The 18,082-nt window shown below is 34.4% G+C and overlaps 1 protein-coding gene across 9 annotated transcripts in view; it reads right to left on the bottom strand.

The window, feature by feature from the left end:
- The window catches only part of LOC128175408 (ras guanyl-releasing protein 3-like), a 49,019-nt gene that overhangs the window by 19,943 nt on the left and 10,994 nt on the right, over positions 1-18,082 (bottom strand). For 3 of the 9 annotated variants that reach the window (XM_052841016.1, XM_052841022.1, XM_052841017.1), the window contains exons 2-6: positions 14,272-14,540; positions 8,056-8,256; positions 6,399-6,504; positions 4,775-4,888; positions 616-747 (exon numbers count right to left, since the gene is read on the bottom strand). In XM_052841016.1, the coding sequence (XP_052696976.1) occupies positions 616-747; positions 4,775-4,888; positions 6,399-6,504; positions 8,056-8,256; positions 14,272-14,317 (599 nt within the window). In that variant the 5' untranslated portion in view covers positions 14,318-14,540. Of the gene's footprint in view, positions 1-615; positions 748-4,774; positions 4,889-6,398; positions 6,505-8,055; positions 8,257-9,620; positions 9,772-14,271; positions 14,541-15,886; positions 16,224-16,479; positions 16,682-16,843; positions 17,582-17,635; positions 17,782-18,082 lie in introns of those variants that run through there. The other 6 variants (XM_052841014.1, XM_052841023.1, XM_052841021.1 and 3 more) reach the window with 5 other exon arrangements.

The following is an 18,082-nucleotide window of genomic DNA, read 5'->3' on the forward strand; positions in this document are numbered from 1 at the left end:
GAAGATGGCAGAAGCATAACAATTACTTCAGGTTTTGCATTCATTCTGTATGTGAGGTAATTAAGGTACTTTGTCCAAGTAATAAGAGAGATAACTCACGATCACTATGATAAATAACTATTAAACTGTGAAAAGGTGATTTCTGTGAAATTTTACCATTCTCAATAAACATGCTGAAATTTTGTGAATTTCTAGTACCGGTATTCTAGAATATCTAGAGCTTGAAACAAATATTTTATTTCAATGGGCACTTGTGTCTTCAACTAGGATTTTTACAGGTCAATTCATCTGATCAATGAGAAAACGATTTAAAATATCTTGGTCAAAGGGCACAAAACACTTTCTTCTCATTTGCAAAATATACTAGGCCCTGACCATTGGGCAATCAAATCAAATCAAATTTCTGTGATTTTAATTGGGGGGAGGGGGATCTGGATAAATATCAAGAAAAATTTTATGATTGTGCAGGGGAAATAATGAACTTTACGTTTCAACAACAATTACTTGATGAAATATCAATGAAACAAATTCATTGGCTCTCTTCTTTTCAGAGGACTTTTGAAGCACAACTTGATCCCCCTATTGGTTTTGAGTGACAGAAAAGATTATACATACACTTTGGACAAGTCCAGAAGCTGTTTACATGCTTCATTGCCTTCTGAGTGAGCAATGGATCTGAAGTTATTTATCACTGTCTTCAGTCTTACATCCAAGTCAAAATGGATGGGGTAATTGTCTATCCAAAACCTGAAAAAAGGAAAGGATGACATACAATGCACTAAATAACAAGAGGCCCATGGGCCACATCGCTTACCTGAGGAACAATAGTTATGATAAAATCAGCTTAATGGAGTCATAAAACAAATAATCTGGACAATGTACAATAATACATGTAGATCCTGTATAAATAAAATCCATTTTCCCCCCTGGATATTCTTATTTTTGTAATCATTAGTCCCTTTTCTAACAGGATGATATCATAGTCATATCACATGTTGAGTATTGCAGTTCTCAAAGAACTTCCGAGAAGAAGATTTTTCAAGATTTACTCTATATATTCCTATGTAAAACATTAACATCCCCCACCCCCCAAGTGGCCCCACCCTACCCCCAGGGATCATGATTTTCACAACCTTGAATCTACAATACCTGAGGATGCTTCCACACAAGTTTCAGCTTTCCTGGCTGATTAGTTTCTGAGAAGAAGATTTTTAAAGATTTACTCTATATATTCCTATGAAAAGCTTCGACCCCCATTGTGGCCCGGCCTACCCTCGGGGTCATGATTTTCACAACTTGGAATCTACACTACCTGAGGAAGCTTCCACACAAGTTTCAGCTTTCCTGGCTGATTAGTTTCTGAGAAGAACATTTTTAAAGATTTCCTTTATATATTCCTATGTAAAACTTTGAGCCCCCATTGTGGCCCCACCCTACCCCTGGGGGTCATGATTTTCACAACTTACACTACCTGAGGATGCTTCCACACAAGTTTCAGCTTTCCTGGCTGATTAGTTTCTGAGAAGAACATTTTTAAAGATTTCCTTTATATATTCCTATGTAAAACTTTGAGCCCCCATTGTGGCCCCACCCTACCCCCAGGGATCATGAATTTCACAACTTACACTACCTGAGGATGCTTCCACACAAGTTTCAGCTTTCCTGGCTGATTAGTTTCTGAGAAGAAGATTTTTAAAGATTTACTCTATATATTCCTATGAAAAACTTTGACCCCCATTGTGGCCCGGCCTACCCTCGGGGTCATGATTTTCACAACTTGGAATCTACACTACCTGAGGAAGGTTCCACACAAGTTTCAGCTTTCCTGGCTGATTAGTTTCTGAGAAGAAGATTTTTAAAGATTTACTCTATATATTCCTATGAAAAGCTTCGACCCCCATTGTGGCCCGGCCTACCCTCGGGGTCATGATTTTCACAACTTGGAATCTACACTACCTGAGGAAGCTTCCACACAAGTTTCAGCTTTCCTGGCTGATTAGTTTCTGAGAAGAACATTTTTAAAGATTTCCTTTATATATTCCTATGTAAAACTTTGAGCCCCCATTGTGGCCCCACCCTACCCCCGGGGGTCATGATTTTCACAACTTACACTACCTGAGGATGCTTCCACACAAGTTTCAGCTTTCCTGGCTGATTAGTTTCTGAGAAGAACATTTTTAAAGATTTCCTTTATATATTCCTATGTAAAACTTTGAGCCCCCATTGTGGCCCCACCCTACCCCCAGGGGTCATGAATTTCACAACTTACACTACCTGAGGATGCTTCCACACAAGTTTCAGCTTTCCTGGCTGATTAGTTTCTGAGAAGAAGATTTTTAAAGATTTACTCTATATATTCCTATGTAAAACTTCGACTCCCTATTGTGGCCTCACCCTACCCCCGGGGGTCATGATTTTCACAACTTTAAATCTACACTACCTTTCAGCTCAGGTGAGCTAAAAAAAGTTCAAATCTTAATATTAATTGTTACATAATCATTGAAAAAAAAGGTATGATGGTCTTTCGAAAAAGGTGTATATGATATTTGTTCAGTATTGCTTAGATTACACCACTGAGTTGGCTGCATGCAGCTTATTTTTAAATCATCTTGCATTTCACTCAATCGCTATAGCTAAAGTAAATTGGATTTTTTAATTTGTTTCCAGTACATTAGAATAAGGCCGTCATAGATTGTCCATCCTTCCGCACTGAGTTGACATACCATTCATACAGTGAAGTACTAAGGTGACAAAAATCAATGATTTTATCAGTTTACATCATGATTTACAGAAATAACTCCATCCCTTTTATATAAGTAGGATACTCAATTTTCTGACACACACATATGCAGTGAAAGTATTCATGAATTACTGTACTAACTGCAGTAATTGTAAATGGATTTTGCTTTCAATGTGAAATACTGTAATGTTTTCCTTACTCGTTGAACCCTAATTTTCAGGATTTCATAGCTAAGTCAATACATTGAATCAATTGTTCATCCAAATAGAAATATGGCAACAGTTGTAAATAGGAAGACTATAGTACAAAAGTTTATGTATCATCAAACTGTAAAATTTACTAATTAAGTCAACAAAAACTTTCATACAATATGCCAGAAAATACAAATCAATAACTGTTGTTTCTGGCTTCTCATCAAAATTTCTTCATAAGTCATAAACAGGAAAAGGAAAAGTTTTGATGCATACTCAATTTTTATACAGGCTCTGGTGACACTCATAAACATGTCAGATTGCAATTAAAATAAATGTTAAATATAACAAAAATAAACCTCGCCAACACTGGGTTTCTATTTTAGTAAATTTACAAACTGATTTGAAATGTACTATCTTTCTAGTACATTACTTTTAGCATCCAGAAACTTGCTTCAATGGCTTTGGTTGAAAATTTTTATTTTTTACCTACAGTATTTGTTATGTTTTATCTGTGCTTCAAATGCACAGAGTTTTAAAAATTTTATGAGGTACTACTTTGGTACCTGAAATAGCAAGATATTTCTACAACCTCACATTTCTTCTCGTAAAATTACATTTAAAAGGATTCCATTAATTTTTCACAAAACCATGGGTTTTCAGTCCAAACAAGTTGAAATTGATTCTGGCCTCAAAAGATTACACTGGCACAGCAACTAGAGGATATAAATATTGCTGATATCTCTAATCCCAAAACTGAATTGCTGTCAAGGTGGAATGGGACATCTGTCAATATTAATATTAATTAAAGTATATTATAATTGAAACAATTTCACTGATTTAGAATTTTCAAATTTTACAATATTTCACCCCCAAAAATATGTTTTAAAAATTTGCGGAAAGGTAAAAAATTTAAAATCCCCAGCGGGATTCGAACTCATGACTTACAGATTCATAGTGAAACCTCTAACCCACTGCGTTTCACTTCTAGGTGACAATTACGGGAAAGAAACTATTCATAAAATTAAACTTGATGTCATTGTTTATATATAGGTGTCCCATACCACCTTAATGAAATGGACAGGCTGACAATGAAATCTACAATAAGATAATCATACATACAAGTTCAAAATTACCATAACTGCTTGTCTGTAAAAAGCACCATTTAGTATACTTATTACAAAAGTATTCATGGTACCATTGACTGCACCTGTCATTTCTAGGTAGATAATGATAAGTAAACCCATCTACAGCTATTAATATTTAGTCTGAAATATTGACCCTGTAGAAAGAGTTGAACTAACTTATCTATATAAAATTTGAGTACATTTTCCAGTATTCAATGATGCAGAATTTATCCTCTTTATTTTTTAGCCATCAATGACAAAGGATGAATCAAATTGAAATAAATCTCAATATTCCTAAATTTAAGGCAACCTTACAGGAAGTTTACTGTAAATTCATAATTAAACGTGAGGAATGAATATCCGCGTAAAATCTCGAGAAGTCCGTCTCGCGAATTCTAAAATCTTGCTTTTAATTTTGGGACACATGTAAACTACATCAAACTATGATAAAATTTTGGCATTCGCGATTTGATGGTAAATTGTTGAATCGCAGAATTAAGTACTCGCATAAAATAAGGAATCTACAGTATTGACCATTGGTCCTGAATTCCTCTAAAAAAGTTTAAGCATTGATTGTAGACAGAAGAAAACTGTATGAGGAATAGAGCAAATCTTTAGTAGCAGCTCTTATTCTGCACCATTATAAAATGCCAAAGGGAAAGGGACAGTTTAAACCTGGGCATATATACTCATCATCATGTGTTGGAGGCACCCACCTGACAGCGTGGCAGATACGACACTTGTACTTGTGCATCTCACAGTCTTCATTGGCCGGGATGTGCTGACAGTCCGCCTTTGTACATAGGATCATCTCGTCACTCGACTGATATCTGTTCTCAGCTTAAGGAACTTTGTTCATCTTATGGATATATACAGTTTTAATGATGCCTTGACAATACACAAAGTCTCCAATATGTTCTATTATACAGTAGCAAGCTACATGTAAGTTCTGTAGACTAAATGCACCCACCTTTATTACATCTTGCGAGATATTAAACTGAATAGAACTGAAAGCAGAAGTAAAAAAAATATGCTTGTACATACACTGTTTTGCAATTATGAAATACCTACCATATCTAGTAACAAAAGAGATTACCGAAAGTTCAATTAAAGCTCAATATATGCGCACTGAATTGAAAGTTCCAATCGTGATTAGGTGGGGGTGTTATAGGTTTAATTCAGTAATTGCTCTAAAGTCCTAATTGTAAGTAATTGCCTTCACTTGTGCGGATACTGAGGCAGCTTGGGAGTCAATCCGAAGATTGTATTGATCGGATGGAAGCAATCTCATTGCTGTGGACTCTTGCTACACAGAGATTAATACTGTCACATCAAATTATAGCTCAGCAAGACTGAAGGCAAAAACTTCACAACATGACAACCTCTTATAATGCAGTCATACATGTTCTAATGCAAAACAAGAAATAGTGATTGTGTTTTGCAGTGTTTTTAAAATTGGGGACAATATCACATCATTAGTTTGATAAAAGAGAGAGAGAGAGAGAGATTTATACATGTAGTAGTTGTTTTTTTTTTTAAATTGCTTATTTTTTTTATAATAATTTTCTTTGAATACAAAAAAAAAATGATTGCTAAACAAATCATGCAGTGTTATAAAAAAAACTGTATAATTAATTGTGTGTGTGTATGATGAATTGTGTTGCAAGTGGCATCAAACATTCTATCATTGAAAAATAACAACTAACAGACGATATATTCTAGCTAGTATTCTTATAATTCAAGTATCAGAGAACTAAACAAAAATCTACAATTGATTTAGAATCAACAAAATTAACTGAAGTTGGAATAACAGATATAATTAGACAATTAAACTTGTTTTGGTGACATCAAACACAATATCTGTCAGATGATTTTAACAAACCATTAATTTGATAAATATTCGGTAAAACTGCACAATTGTGTCACTTCTCTAAATAGAGTTTGGCTGAAAAAGAAGCATAGATCGCTGATACTGTAAAAGCCCTCGTTAATCAATCCACTAGGAAATATGATGTCTTGAGGGTTGTCTGACTGAATGTAGGTCATACAGTCAGTGGGTCACGGAGGAAGGGCCTACTAATGAGGTTGTCTCAGCTCTGTCTGACATTACACTATCATACCAAGGATCTAGCAGGGAAGTGAACATATCCCCCCAAACTTCAAAAGAACATTTCAGTTCCATTGTTCAATGCTAGATAGAAGTCTATAAGCACTGAGGATAGTGTGATAGGCATGTTTTATGGGCTGTTACAGAGGCAGGCTGTGTCAATGGCAACAGCCTGCAGGGTACCCGGAACATGGTAAAACCATTTTAAAACTACGCTTATGTTTCAAGGATACAAGTCAATGAAAGCATTGGCTAGCTGCTCCGATGGCATGAACCACTGGTGCATTAGGAACAAAACACTGGGGAAATCACTTCCCCCTACTAGTCGTCCATCTGGTTCTGTTAAAAAATAAAGAAAACATAAATACAAGCTAAAAATCATCTTTGCTAGCCAAGGGTCTCCAATACACTTCACTTCTTATGTATGAAAAGAGTAGTGTATCAGAAACCCTTGGCTAGCGAAGATGTCTAAAAATGAATATACGATACACATAATATAAAAATACAGTGGACTCAGAGTACTAAAAGGTTGAATGATAGGAAATCACTGTTTAGCAGAGATTTTTTTTACAGTTAGTGACAAGAAGATCCATAAATTATATATTATTAGTAGGAATGGAACAAAAAACATTTACTGAACATAATTTAACTTTTGTTTCAACCTGAAATTTATAAACAAATTTATTTACCGATAAATCGCGTAACATATGTTGGCTTTGTCATAAAATGATGCTAAACTATCAAATCATATGACAATATACGGTACATTTCAAATTTGTACATTTTGTCATCATGACAGATGAGAACAATTAAACTGTCTCATTATCTGAACTTAATGGTAGGAAACTGAATTATCACAACCTCATTTAGTTATCTAAATTCATTTACCTATATGACAGATTTTACTCTTCCCAGTTTAAAAAGCATAGACAATCCCAATACAAATGTTATAACATAGGTAAAGGTTAAATCTATTCATTATAAATGCAATTAATACTTTTGCAAAAAATATATAAGAATGAGGAAAAATCAGTGACTGTATGTTGTTTTTAGCACAGCGATAATGTGAGCATTGAAAGTTTTTTATTCTGCACTATCATACAGTATATTAATTTCTCATTAATTCTGAAATAATCTTTGATTACACAATTCTCAGTAAAATATTTCATGTTGGTTTTGAACTGAAACTGAGCTTTATTTATTTTACAACGATTGATAAGCAAGTTCTACAACTTATATTGATATCTCTCGTTGGCACGGATGTTAGCGCGAGGGGGTCATTGGTGTGGGAAGAAGCCGGAGTACCCGGAGAAAACCCACGTGTCCAAGCGGGCGACCGCCATACCCTATCACATACAACCACTGTCGATCACGGGTATCGAACTCAGGTCGCAGCGGTGACAAGCGAGTGCGTTGTCCACTACGCTACTTGGACACCCTTGGGTTTTGAAAATGCATGTTTAATAATACTGAATCCTTTATTCAATGCTTGATGATTGTAAAAATACTTTGACAAAATTTGTTGTACATGCAGCACTGTATCAACTAGTATGACAACTTTATCAGCTTTCGACCATTTTTTAAATGAGAATCAAACTAGAAGGTATGAATACTACAGCCTGTAGGCTATAGGTTTGGAATGTTTGGTAGGCTGTGTGGTCAACAATGACCCATTAGATCTACCTTTAATTGTTAAAAGAATTATTTGTTTAGCTATAAACTATAATATTGTTAAAAGAAATTCCACATAATAAGCTCTAAAATATGAATGCTTTCCTACAGCATTTAATTCAGAGCTCTCCCTCTTAAGGAGATTCATATGGTCTAAAAGTTGCCATGGCCATTCCGCCCTCTTAAACTGACACTCAGTCTCTCAGACCATGCACCAACCTATGCTCTGTATAACTAGCTGGACAAGGTTCTCTTTGGTGGCTGCCCGAACTGTTACCCCTGGCAACACAGGTTTTTCCTCTGTCATGTGACTCAGGCTGCTCTCGGAGGAGCCTGTGGAGGATTGTGAGACAAGGCGATTGTCGTGGACCTGCAGTCTGGAATAGGGTGTGGGTGAGGAAGGGGGCACAGGAATGGAATCTGTGGAGAAACAGAAATCATATTTAGTTTTACTAGTATGTTATTGCAGAAATACCGGTTGTTCTGTTTTTCATGAAAAAAAAAATAGAGAAAGAGTGGATCAAAATTTATAAATTGTATCCAACCCCATGGTCTCTGGTAAAAGATGTTCAAATCAAATCAAACATAAAGATTTGGTTCTCATCTCAAATAAAATTGCATGCTTTTAAAATGGTGGCAAAACTAATAGCTAAGGGAGATAACCCACTCATTTCATAATTTGAAAAAAGAAGAGATGTGAATCATTTCCCTTCTCTACTAAATATAATTACTCAGTAAGTATTAAAAACTTCCTCTTATGTGAATAAAACAGGCCTTTTTACAAATTCTCAAATTAACAAATCCAAAAATTGCATTGAGTGTTGACCTTTTGTAAAACTTGTACTCAAATATTTATCTATAATCAAACCTTTTAAATACAAGTGGTACAGTAATTAAAAAATCTTCAAAAATTTAATGACCAAATCAAATACATACTACTATGGTAAGTTAGTGGTAAAAAAAACCCCAAATCTAGGGGCATTTGTTAAAGTCAGATTTTTTTTAAAGACAAACATTCACACTTTCAAAGCTAGTTTCATGATAAAGATGTTAAAATCCATGTTTATAAATTTTGACAACCTAACACATGTAGTTGTATTCTTAAGTAATCAAATCCTCTCTTTATAACAATTTGAATAAGTGTTGAAATCCCAACTCTCCCTGAGCATATAACTAGTCTGCTCTGAATCTGTGCTGCATCGGGACTAGATTGAATTGTACATCAGCAGAAGAGGGCACTGATCTAATTTACTGATAGATGACAGTCAGCAGGAAGGTGCTGTAAGGAACTGTCAAAAGAGCCCAGAAAAACCAGAATGACAGGGAAAGAATGTCAATGCTAACAGTCCCCCAAGAATCCTGGGAATGGCACTGTCTAAAACAAAGTCCTGGAATACTAGAAAGGATCTGGAATTGCCTGCATTTTCATTTTTTTTTAAAAATCAAGTCTATACAACAGAATGCATGGATCTGGAATTGCCTACATGCTTCTCTGCATATTTTCAACCTTCTTTTTTTAATCAAGTCTATAAATCAGAATGCATGGACTTTGTAGCTTATATAAGATGGAACTTTCCCTTCCAAAACTGTTGAATGAATTCATATAGTGCAATCTGTGGCCAAAAAAACTGTTCGCTACCCACTGACATTGCTGCAACTTTATAGTCATCTAGTGTTAATAGTACTTACACACATCAAAACTAGAGCGACATTTTAAGCTATTTTAAGTTCAACCATTTTCCTATGTTTCTGCAGAGATTAAAGCAAAATGCATTCATTTCTACCTTTTGCATCAAGCTTGATTGCTTCCTCCTTCGCTCTGTAAGTAACTCTTCCAGAGTGCATGCTATCCTGGCTGACAAAGACGAGGCATATTCTATTGCATGAATGGAAATCAACAAGGAACTGCTAGTCCATTGATAAAACATATGCAAATTTTAACCCTCAGAAACAAAAGCAGCATGCATATTGATAAGGCAAAACAGGAAACTTAATAAGGAAATGCTGTCCTAAACAAGTGTCCCCAATTTACAAATAATTCCACGTCATGTGTCCTTGTGCAATACAAAAAGGGAAGCTTGGCAGACAAATACTTTACTGGAGAAGCTTAAGGTATATAAGGTTGACAAACTGTTCCAGTAAACTTGGAGTTTTTCAAATGCATACATGGAATGAAATAAAAGTTAACACAGCATAAGATTAAGAGGTAGTTCACTTTTGTAAGATAGGAAATAATTGCCAAATACATACCGATACATGTAATCAAAATCTTATGAGATTTAAATTTGAATAGACATGACATTTTTTTAGCATTTGAAAAACTGATAAATGGTAATTAAATCTGCTGTGTTTCAATCAAAAAAGTTGTCAGTGTTTATAGTTTAATTCCCTGTTACCTGCTACCTTATTAGCAAATACACATATGTACATATATTTGATTCATGAAAGATTAATACAATATGCATAATCAGTGTACATGTATCTAATATATGACAAGCATGGTGTGATAGAGGAATAAGATCAGAGGTTTGTACATGTAGAATCAGAGAGAAATTTTAGGTCACATGCAGCATTTAACAAAATATGTGGCATCAATTAAACAATATTTTAGTAAATTATTGCAAAAACCAAAAGTTATTTTGAGTCCTATTCTGCATTTTTTTAAAGGGAAAAGGGCAGAATTGAAGGTCATATGCTGCATTTATCTCTAACGTTAGACATTCATTCAAACAAAATTTGAAGGCCAAAAGCCATTTTAGGCTAGGTGCAGCATTGTAATTTCTGTTATGCTTGGCATAAAAAAAGGATTTGCATGTTGCATCTTCAAAGTTTAAGGTGTATATACCAAAAGTTTAAATGAGAACAGTAACATTGGTAATTTTTAAAGTGATTTGGGAAGTCAGTGTTCATGAGGATGGGGTATCATCAAATTTTACCTACTGGTTAAATGAAGCAAGTTTGATAGTAAAACAGTGTTTTGTGGTAAAATCAGACTGTCCAGATCCGGAACGCAGAATTCCAGATTAATGGGTCAAAATAACATATAAAAAATCTTTTCCAAAATAAAATCATCCGTAAACTGAAGCGTCCGGTTATCTGGTGTCCAGATATCTGAGGCTCCACTGTATATCATATTATCATCTACTATGTTCAGTGTCAATCAGAAATTGCGTACAAAATGTAGAATCAAATGAAACTCATGTCTCGGGCAGTACCTGCAACATATTTTAGCATCACAACCATATATATTCATTTTCTTTTCATCAAAAATGCCTATAGTGGTTGTTTCTTTGTTTCAAGGGACTCTTATGTTCAAATCACTTGTTTTTACTGTATGCTACATTAGTGACTGTAATTTCAATGAACACTACGACAGAATATGACACACACAGAGAAAGCAATTAAGTTTCTTCATACTTGAAATACAAGTACAGTATCACATTCTAGCACTTATTTCAAGACATATCAAGTGTCAGTGGACTATCTACACACCCAGCACAGTGCTGTTTTCTAACAATGGACTCAGATATCTGTCATCAACAAATAAGTGTTGGCCTACATTTATCGAAATAAATCATCTGGTTCATTTGAAAAAATAAACCAAAATAAAAACTCATACCAATTTATGATGCCCTGCAATGTTCAACAAAGATGACTCATTTGATTATTATATTTCTGTCATTTCCCCCCTGATTATATGACTAAACAGGTATCTACTGCATCTCATGGGGGACATAGGGCGGCCCTAATTATCTACAAGGGACTTATTGGGAAGTGATATCAATTGTCTTTTTTAATAACTAAAATTAAATAATATTACTCTTCCTAGCCATTATGCTCATGCAGCCATATTCTAAAAAAAAAAAAAGACCAATTTTCCCCTTTATTACATATGTACTCAAATTGTTCAGGTATGTACCAATGCACTAGTTTAAGCTAATCCAATAATGACGGTAGTGAGCAAGTATGACAAAAATAAATGTGGTTGGGGTGATAATAACTGTATATTATTTATATAATTATGTATATTATATACAGTATTGAGATAATAATTATAACATGGCATCATTTAACAGGTTGCTAATGGATTATGACATTTCACTTGCAGATTGACATACAAATGTACTTCAACACTGCTTTATAGGTCATGTAAATATTTACAAGTGGGTTTAATGAAATTCACTGTTAAAAAAAGTAAAAACACTAAAGTTTGCGATATGGTAAAACTACAATTTAAGTGGTAACATAACATGAACTTACAAATCAAAGTATTGAGAGTACTGATATTTCGAAATCAAAGTTTCTAATTTCATTGACAAAATAGTCATTAATTAAACATAAAAGATTTCAGTCAAGTGATGATGACCTCTGTTAACTGACCATACCCTATATGAGGAGATAATAGGTTCATGTGCTACCTTTACATATCTATATAGGTAACAATGGATAAGTAATCCAATGAAGATTAGACCATGCAAATGAGTAACACTGCATTTTGGGCTTTATAAATGACAAGCAACTGTTTTTTGTTCTGTACGGTCTGTGAATTCTAATGACATTTCTTAGTATAGAGATTTAAAATATTAAACCAAACAACAAACATAATAAACAGAATAAAATTTATAAAATTGACAATTGAAAAAAAATTCTTCATTTGAGAAACTAAATAATGCCAGCATGAACACTCATTTTTAAGGGTAAAATATAACAATTCATGCATTCATACATAAATGGTACATTGTCGTGAGGTCTCAGAACGATATAATTTTCATGTTTTGGTTTTTATTAGAGCAAACAACAACCTAGTTAGTTTTTGTATGAAAGATATCTTTGTTCTGCTTGAATCTTGCAGTTAATTAGAAAAGTATTAGAATCAGATTTAAAAATAACCCCTAAAAGTTGTCAAAATCCACCTTTATTTTTAAAGTAAAATCAAAAGATATTTGTGGAGAAAACAGTGCTTGTATAGTAACAAGAAGAGCTATACAGAGGTATCAATATATTTTTCTAAAATATCTTGATGCCTGTATCGACAGTTCTTTTTTCCCCCAGCTTACTCTATCATTTTTATGCTCATAATATGACACTGATCCTCACAAGGTTTGTAAAAATTACCAACCATTATTTGAAGTATTTGAAAATAGATTATTAGAAAATTTGTGAGACAATTATGTATGTCGCTTTTTCACAGGATCTGACATAACTATTTCACTTATACATTCACACCATTATATAACACTTCTTATCCACTGAAAACCAAAAAAAAATCTACATGCTCAGCCTTTTCTTTTATTAAAAAAATGTAAAAGTTCATTTTTGTTAAAAATTCCTAAAATTTAGGATGCAAGTGACACTGGTATTTGCCAAATTTGGCTTTCTCCTCGAGGCAATAAACTACCATATATCATATATACAATACACTACACCTGTGACGAAGACATGATCACAGTCAACCTCTGTCTTTAATATTGACTCTCGGCATTAATTATGTACAAAGTTGAAGTTGTTTTACCAACTCTCAGTGAGTCTACGTCAAGTCGACCGATTCAGTGTGAGGTAAACTGATGCACAGTGCATAATTTATAAAGCCATTTCCTACCTATAATCAAGATAATGAACTAGTCTTTTAGAACGATGATCAGTGTACCTGATGCTCCACTCAGTTTATACTCTGTTATTTTTTTTTTTTTTTGCTGGTAATGCCGTCGTTAAGTATCTAATTGATGCATGAAATATTCCAAAGTTGTCGATACTCAAATTCTATTCAAATTTTGTTAAAACTTACTTAATATATAACTTGTCTGAATACAAATCAATAATGTTTAAAATCTGCCATGAATAAGAATTAATTGAGAATAATGCGGTGCATTTTCTAACGCCTCTGAACAGCTATGTATAATGGCGACAGATGTATTGCACACAAAGTGACCGTCACATTCTCACCAGCAATTCACCACTTACTAAGTCATTCAAACCTCGATCGTTCTGAATTTTTTGCCTACAAGCTTTATAAAAGCGATCATATTAATAGATACCAGGACTCCATGAGATCCCTTTTTTGATCTTTATCAATGAATGACTTAAAATAAAACTTTCTGACAATTCGTTTAAATATCCCAAATAATCAAATTAAAATCTGAAAACGTTTAGAAAATACTCTCATCAAGGCAACAATGACCTGTTGTGAGATACTATCTCCGTCACTTTGTTACCTTGACCTTTCCCACATGCCATATATAATTTGTGTTTATTTTATCAATGCCAAAAAATAGCAATCTTCCCTGTATGAAACTCACTTTGAAAAACCATTTAAATTTAGAAATGCATTGAAGCATGAGTGAATCCCTTGTTTAGAAGTAAAAGGAAGACCAGTCAAATGAAAACAATTGATGAACGCACAACAATTACACGAACCAGTGGATTAATGGCACTCACCCTCCACTCGGAAAACTTCAGTGGTATTATCAAAGGACATTTTCATCTTGCTACTCCGGCCCGAGGGAGCCTTTATTCTGTGATCCTCCTCACGTAATTCAATAATCAGTGGGCTCTTTTGACTTTATATCACATTTTGGTAATCCACAAGGAAAACATAAATAAACTCCATCTAAATTATGACATTGTTGAAGGGATTAACTAATCCAATGGTTGACAGACATGTAACTGCATGCGGCTGCTACTGGCTTTTTATACACATCACACACCTGAAATGACAAAGAATATAAACACTCAGTTAATTAGCCCAGTACACGAAGGATTGTCACCAAGCTGTTTACTTTTATTGCAGGACTTTTTTTTTCGTTCATTAACTGCTTAAATCTGTATATTATGTTGTGGAACACATTTGTAAGCACTTGCTGGTATTTCAAACACCTTACTTAGAGTGCGTTTGTGTCTGGATCTTTCCTTGCTACTGATGTAATATAAACATGAAGCTAAGGTCACCTAAAGCCTTACCACTCCCACATCACTGCTAAATGCCAGCATTTACATTACAGGGTTTATTATAGTCTATCACAACACACTTTTTACATTTCTAACAGGACATATTCGGAACAAATCATTGGTTAATTACATTATCCAATGACCTTCTATTTACTTTTTGAGTTCTGCTGTGAAGATCAATATCTAAATGTGATTTTCCTATTTATTGAAAAATATCAACAAATTAACCTTTCAATCACCTGGATACAGCAATAACCAAGCACCTTGCACTCTTTTCTAAAGCTGTTTGTGGTAAAACTTCCTTTCTTTTTATTGAGTTTTCAGTCAATTATAATATGCTATCACAGTGAATTGGAGTAAAAATCATTAAATAATAATAAAAAACAAAACAAAACTATAAAAGATATATTGAAAAAGACAATAAACTCTCAATAATTAATGTTTCAGGAAGATAGTTAACCATTTCAACAATTAAAAGATGACGATGACTAAAAAAAAACAAGAAGTGCATTTTAGTGCTCATGTGTGGACTCAGTCACAAACTATAAATTTAACATTTAACATGGCAAATACAAAAGTTGACAGCACAAAGCACTGGAAAAGACCAATCTCTTCCTGTCGGTGAGAAACCATCATAAAACAAATACGGTTATTCCTGCCAGCTAAAACAGCTGTCATATTGCAGCAGTATGCAGCTTCATCGGCTATGCATCCTTAACTGGAACTTTATGTAAATTCAGAAGCAAGAAAAGCCAGTGAAAAGGGGGGTCTTTCAGTGTATATAACAAAAACCATAATTGTTCTTCTCTCTAGTAAATCTTTTGATCTCATATAAAAATATGAATTTTTAACAGAAATTCCTCTAACATTTCCAAGAAACAAGTTGTTCGTTAAGATCAATTCAGCACAGTCTTTTTTGGAAAAAAAAAAGATCAGTGACCTATTTTGTTCTGACCTACAAATTGCATTAGCAAAGACTTGATGTGCAATATCTGCACTAAGACACTTTGCAACAGAATCCTTGCAGTTGATGATTAGGTGCTCAGTTCTTCATTGACATACAAGGTAAAAAAGTCAAAATTCTGCTGAAACACCAATACATTACCAGTAGGATCTAGTCATCCCAATCAAGAATTAAATGCATAAATTCCAAATAGGGATCACTTTGGGTCAAAAGCCTCCAAACTTTTTTTTTCAATATTCCACCTATTGTTAACACAATGAAGATAGCCAATCAATAGAAGAAGTTCACTGTATCATAAAAATGTCATGTATTGATTGCTGTGTTTAATGATAGCTGCAGAAACAATCAACTGCAGAAATAGCCACCATTCTGCTTCATCCTGAGCTACCAGACAGTGCTTCGTTCAATATGCCAAACTAAAGAAAGCACCTGAGAGAGGAATTCTATATCAAGGCAAATTAACTCACACTAACTGGAGAAACAGCCTTATACAGAATTTTTGCACAGGGAAATTTTTGTTCTGCCTTAAAGGTATAAGTCATTAAAGGAAGAAAAAAAGTACTTTAAAACGAAAGAGGTAAATTTTTCATCTACAGGAAATTTACCTGACAAAAGCAAGGAAATTTTTTGAACAGTATTGAATAATTATTCTTGCAAATCAATGACATCTCCAGGAAAAGATTTTTACCCAGAAAGGAGGTAAAAAAGAATACAATGCAATATTACATCTCTACCTCGTAACATCCAACTCAGTCAATAGCAAATCACAGTCCAGCCATAGACCGGCCATCACAAATGTCTAATGCATTATCTAGTCCAGTGATATACACTTCAATTAAACATTCCTGGTCTCCACAGACATTGATGTATAATGTATAAGCCTGTAACTTAGCTAGGACCTATGTAGCGGAGTGTGACATACATTTCAATGTTTACATACTTAAATAATCAGCGAAATGCAATATGGCTTAAAGCTACAATGAAGTGAAAACACCCTTGATGACTTTCATGATATTATGTTTACATTAAAATATATCACTCAGTCATGCAACATACAGCTGCAAAGTATCTGTGATGTTAAACAACAGTCTAGATTACCTGTCCAACCCGCCCGATGCCCTTTCTCGTAACAGTTTCCAATGCTCCACAGGAATAATTCGAAAATCCGAGACCTCCGAAGACACAGAAAACAGGCCTAGCTGTCAGAGCCCTATCCACACAGCTATTTACTCAGCAAACACAGCCACATACCTGGGTGAATCCTCTACCCAGAAAATTATGTTTTGTTTGATAACTATCAATAATCCAATAACTAGCTCCTCAGTGAAAGAATCTGGCCTGCACGAGTTGAGCAGTGAGCACTTGGTCTGTTGTCCTGTACTGTCGTCAGGCCATCAATCAGTCCGAGTCACACTCTGATGACAGGTGCCCTGCCTGGAGGGCTACAGTTCTTATCTCACCACTGTCACAGCCGGCATGTACCAGGGATACTAAAACAAGCTTCCCTAATTCACAGCATACATGTACACACACTCGTTTACTCCAGTATTGTTCTTTTGTTCTTTACCATGCAGTACAAGGAAACTTTATGGAGATCTCCGGCCCTTATATTATAAATATCTCTTTCCTTATAAGCTTTCTAGTTACTAATCAGGTACTCAATATTTCTCTATCTCCAACCAGACACTGATAATACACTTAATACAGAGTAGTACCAACACAGACATTGAACGGCAACTTTCACTTCATGGTACAGAAATAATTTAATGTTGCGCAAATCTAAAAGATTCGGGATAAACAACCATCTCACTCTGCAACAAATATAAAGCCTGTTAAGCTTATAAGTAAGAGAGATTAAGGGGTCTGAAGAGAAGCACACATTCACTTTACCTCTGGCCAAGGACTTAATTTAGCCTGCATCTAATGCGGTGTATTCATCCCATTGTCTCACTGGTTAACAGTGTAAACACAACAGTATTTTGTTGTCCCATTTCCTTGCTCATCAGTCCATTTACCTCAAACAGGAAGTCAGGAAAAAACAGGCTCCTGACTATAACATTTCCCGTATCTCTCCGCTGCAGGCATGACTACAGGCTTATAACTATACTCATATAAACTAAGGTGGATGGTGTATAACAATAATAGAGAGATTTAAGTCATTTCTTAAGATGAGGAATTCATTTCCTGTATGAATTTCTTTTAATCACAATAATACATGTGTATATAACAGTTAATCTGATCAATAATAAGATACTTAACAGACCATATATATATCACAAATGAAACTACTCTTCTCAAGTAAATAATAAAGTATTTAATATATTGACTTTTTGAAAG

The sequence above is a fragment of the Crassostrea angulata genome, chromosome 3 (assembly GCF_025612915.1).
Source record: "Crassostrea angulata isolate pt1a10 chromosome 3, ASM2561291v2, whole genome shotgun sequence".
Classification (NCBI taxonomy): domain Eukaryota; kingdom Metazoa; phylum Mollusca; class Bivalvia; order Ostreida; family Ostreidae; genus Magallana; species Magallana angulata.